At 36.4% G+C, this 3,901-nt stretch overlaps 1 protein-coding gene and 1 long non-coding RNA gene across 4 annotated transcripts in view; one reads left to right on the top strand and one right to left on the bottom strand.

Annotated features, from left to right (window-relative positions):
• smarca2 (SWI/SNF related BAF chromatin remodeling complex subunit ATPase 2) overlaps positions 1-3,901 on the top strand; it is a 52,914-nt gene that overhangs the window by 28,578 nt on the left and 20,435 nt on the right. For all 3 annotated transcript variants that reach the window (XM_032515882.1, XM_032515881.1, XM_032515879.1), the window contains 4 exons: positions 466-579; positions 2,025-2,129; positions 2,554-2,640; positions 3,256-3,302. In XM_032515882.1, the coding sequence (XP_032371773.1) occupies positions 466-579; positions 2,025-2,129; positions 2,554-2,640; positions 3,256-3,302 (353 nt within the window). The remainder of the gene's footprint in view (positions 1-465; positions 580-2,024; positions 2,130-2,553; positions 2,641-3,255; positions 3,303-3,901) is intronic.
• Positions 1-3,901, bottom strand: part of LOC116689342 (uncharacterized) — an 18,490-nt gene that overhangs the window by 12,148 nt on the left and 2,441 nt on the right. The window lies entirely within an intron of this gene.

Here is a 3,901-nt window from a genome sequence, read left to right as displayed (position 1 = left end):
AAACCATAACTCCCCATAACCTTGTTTGAGTTTGTAAATTTGTTTTAGGGTTGGCTCTAACCAGCAGGTCACTTTGCAAAGAAAATTCAAATAATAAGAACTAATAATAAGCATAGCTGAACTGTTTGGGAGAATCAAACAGTGTCTTCTTTTAACAATCCTAGTAGCCGCTAAGCATGCTGGTATTTCTCTGAGCAAATATCTTTTAGTTATTGTAAAGTTCTGAACATTGAGAAATGCAAACGGGAGAATTCAGACACAGTTGCACATTCATAGTATTTATGTGTAACATGAATAATTTATAATTCATATGTATTATGTATTGTTGTTTTTTTTATTTTGTTATACTACAGTGTTAAGGACTCATTAGTGGGTCACAGCGTGTTACTGTGGTGCTTCATCCTGCTTCCTCGTATCCATAACAACATTCTGTCATGTATCATGCTTTCTGATTTTTTTTTTTAGGTCGACCTGAATGAGGAGGAGACCATCCTGATAATCCGGCGTTTGCATAAAGTGCTCCGCCCCTTCCTGCTACGCAGACTGAAGAAGGAGGTGGAGTCTCAGCTGCCAGAGAAGGTGAGATTAAACATACAAACTTGATTTGATGCAACCTGATAATATCTGCTGCATTGTTTGCAGAAACTTAACCGTTTTCATTAATTTGCGTATTCCAACTAAACATTGGCAAATGTACAACAGACCATGTTTTTGTGTACAGAGGAAGGAGCAATGCCATTACCATAATTAATTCCAATTATGTGGTTAATAACCTCTACAGTGTGTGTTTTTACGTGTCTTATCTTGCTTATTTCATGGTCACGTATTAACGATCCAAATATAATCATTTTTTTAGTCAAATTTTGGGGCTGTACACTCTTTAAATGAAAACTCAGGGGCACAGAGTTTGACGTAAATTAACACAAATATCTGTATTGTTTTCTGTTTTGTCTGTATTTGTACATGTCTGACTTTTTATATTATACTTGTTGTACATGTCCTTATTACACCGTGGGTCAGAGAGAAATGTATTTTCAATTGCTCTGGATATCTGGCACATCAGGCCACTGTGTCAGAGCTGTGCAGAAACCTGAAAATGATGTGCATCCTTTCCTCTTAAAGATCCAATATTATCTGTGGCCCGGGTGTAAATGAATTTATCAAGGCAACACGAATGCCTTGTTATCATCTTAAATTAATAAAACAACACTGACCATCCCTTTTTCCCAGAAGCATCTTCTGGCTAAGATGATCGTAAAAGCCATTTTGTTAAGATTAAGAGGTGTTTTCCAAAGACAACAAAACAGAAGGCACTCTGAGAAATGATCTTAGATCATTGAGTGACTCCGACCCTCCTGGACGAGACAAGCCGAATCTTTAGAAGCTCCAGGAACCAGCAATACATGCTTTTTTTCAAGTTTTAAATTTTAACGTGCTTGGTATTTTTTGTTAAGCATTGTTTAATGTAAAATGAGCAATGATGTTTTAAAAAAAATCAAACACACAAACTCATTCAGCTATTGATCTACCGATCTTTAATCTTTTACAATATATTTTATTCCTATGATTTATATTTGTATGTCTTAGATTCTAGTTAAAATTATTATTTTAATACATATCTGTAAGAGCACAGTTGGAAGGAGCCTGAGATTCAAGAATGTCATTGCCAATGACAACTCACTGTTTTTGCATAGGACAGTAAAGAACTTGAACTTAAGAAGACGAACACTCCTAGCTTCTGAGATCAATCTTTATCCAGGCCAGATTATTTAAAACATAAGTAACTTTCTAGAAGTTTATAAATGTAAAGACTTGCATGACTTACTGTATAGATTGTCCTTTGTATGTAAATTATGGGACGGTATCTGCACTGTATTGTGCCTTCCTTTCCCTCCTTCCTTTTCTCTTGCTTTATATTTCCTCCCTTACTAACTGATTTTTTCCCCCTCATAGAGTCAACAATGAAGTGTATAAAATGTACCACTGTTTCTCTTTTATGGATTTGTCTTTTGTCATTCACACAGGTGGAGTATGTCGTAAAATGTGACATGTCTGCCATACAGAAGGTTTTGTACCGCCACATGCAGAGAGGCATCCTTCTCACTGACGGATCAGAGAAAGACAAAAAGGTGAACTTTTTTAGGGTTTGTTGCTGACATAAGAAGGTCCCTGAGTTTTGTTATATAACTGGAGTTACAGTTGCACTGAAGTTTTTCAAAAGATGAAAAGTATATTGCAGCTTTCATTGAACTTCTGAAGCTAGATCAAAGCTTTTAGCCTTAGCCTGAAAGCTTTTGTGCGTAACTTTGTGATAATAATGAACGTTATTATTACATTCAAGCCATTGCCAAATGAGTTGCTGCAAAGCTAATTAAAACTATGAGCTCCACACAACTTTCTTTGTGTTTGTCAGTGTGGCTGTGATCTCAGTTGAGAGAAATGGCAGTGATATATGTTAATGCTGTCATTGCAGGTTTAAACTAGCATAAAGACAAGTATCATTGTTTCGATCTGGCATTTATTGTTTTTCATTCATGTTACAATTTTCTCCAGGGCAAAGGAGGAGCAAAGACCCTGATGAACACTATCATGCAGCTGAAGAAGATCTGCAACCATCCATACATGTTCCAGCACATTGAGGTGAGTGCTGCTAACACCAGGATCGCTGATACTGGCTCTTAAAAGCTTATAAATACTGACAAAGGAAAATATGACACTGGTTTCCACTTCGGCCCCGATTTTCATGAAACTTGGTGAAAGGGTGTAGCATGACACATTACATTTGGGAGTGGATCCTAATCACAAGGAGGATACACACATTATTTTTTTTACTAGTAGATAGGGTGTTTGTGCAGCATTCATGTGGTGGCAGAATAATTGAAAGCTGACTTCCCAACTAGGAAAATTGACACTGCATTAACATGGTGAGATATGGCCTTCCTTGGCTTGCCTTGGAGAGGTACCCCCTTTTTTTTGGTAATTTATTTTTTTGTTCAAGTTTTTGTTTAAGCACTAACATCTGGGATGTGTTTATGTTCTTGTTATAACTTTAAAACAAGTCTCTCATAAGAAAACATTTGTAAACGTAAAGATTTAAAGTAATAATCAGTCTGCCGTTACAATACACAAAGTTCCTGGCTTAATTTTTAAGAAGAGGGACTTGGGTTTGGAAGTCTATCCCCAGGACAGAACAGGACAAATTCATATTGTGGATGTTAGTTAATTATTTAAAAAGGTAAATGTTCTCTGTTGTAGGAATCTTTTGCTGAGCACTTGGGCTTCCAAAATGGTGTCATCAGTGGGTAAGTCAGCCAAAGAAAGTGTTTCCTTTACATGACACACTTCATTTTACTGTGTTGTTAGCATCCAATGCTAGAAATCAGGAAAAGTGACATAATCCTGTATGTGTATTAACATAGCCTTCAAAGATATATTATTTGTATGAGCTGAAAAACATAAGTTATGAAGGGATTTTGTAACACTTCAACCTTCCTTATTTAGCATTTATGAGCACCATATAACATTTACTATTATACATAATGTTTTTATAAAACACTTATAGTACATGTTTAAGTGTTTATTATAAGACAATATTCATAGTGTGTGTGTGTGTGTGTGTGTGTGTGTGCGCGCGCATAAATTTTTCATTTAAACTTTAATTATTCAGGAAGGTTCATTGAGAGGCAGCCTCTCTTTTGCAGGAATGCCCTGTTCACATTCACACAGTTACACAATCATACCTGGAAGCTGCCCAGTACCCTGAGCAGCTCCACCGGAGCGGTTGGAGGTTAAGGGCTTTGCTCAAGGGCACCTCAGTGGTGGTAATGAGGGACGGACATGCGCTGCTCTTTCACCCAGATTTATATATATATATATATATATATATACTGTGTATATATAT

The sequence above is a fragment of the Etheostoma spectabile genome, chromosome 5, assembly GCF_008692095.1.
Source record: "Etheostoma spectabile isolate EspeVRDwgs_2016 chromosome 5, UIUC_Espe_1.0, whole genome shotgun sequence".
Lineage (NCBI taxonomy): Eukaryota > Metazoa > Chordata > Actinopteri > Perciformes > Percidae > Etheostoma > Etheostoma spectabile.
This window is presented reverse-complemented; position numbering and strand designations above follow the sequence as displayed.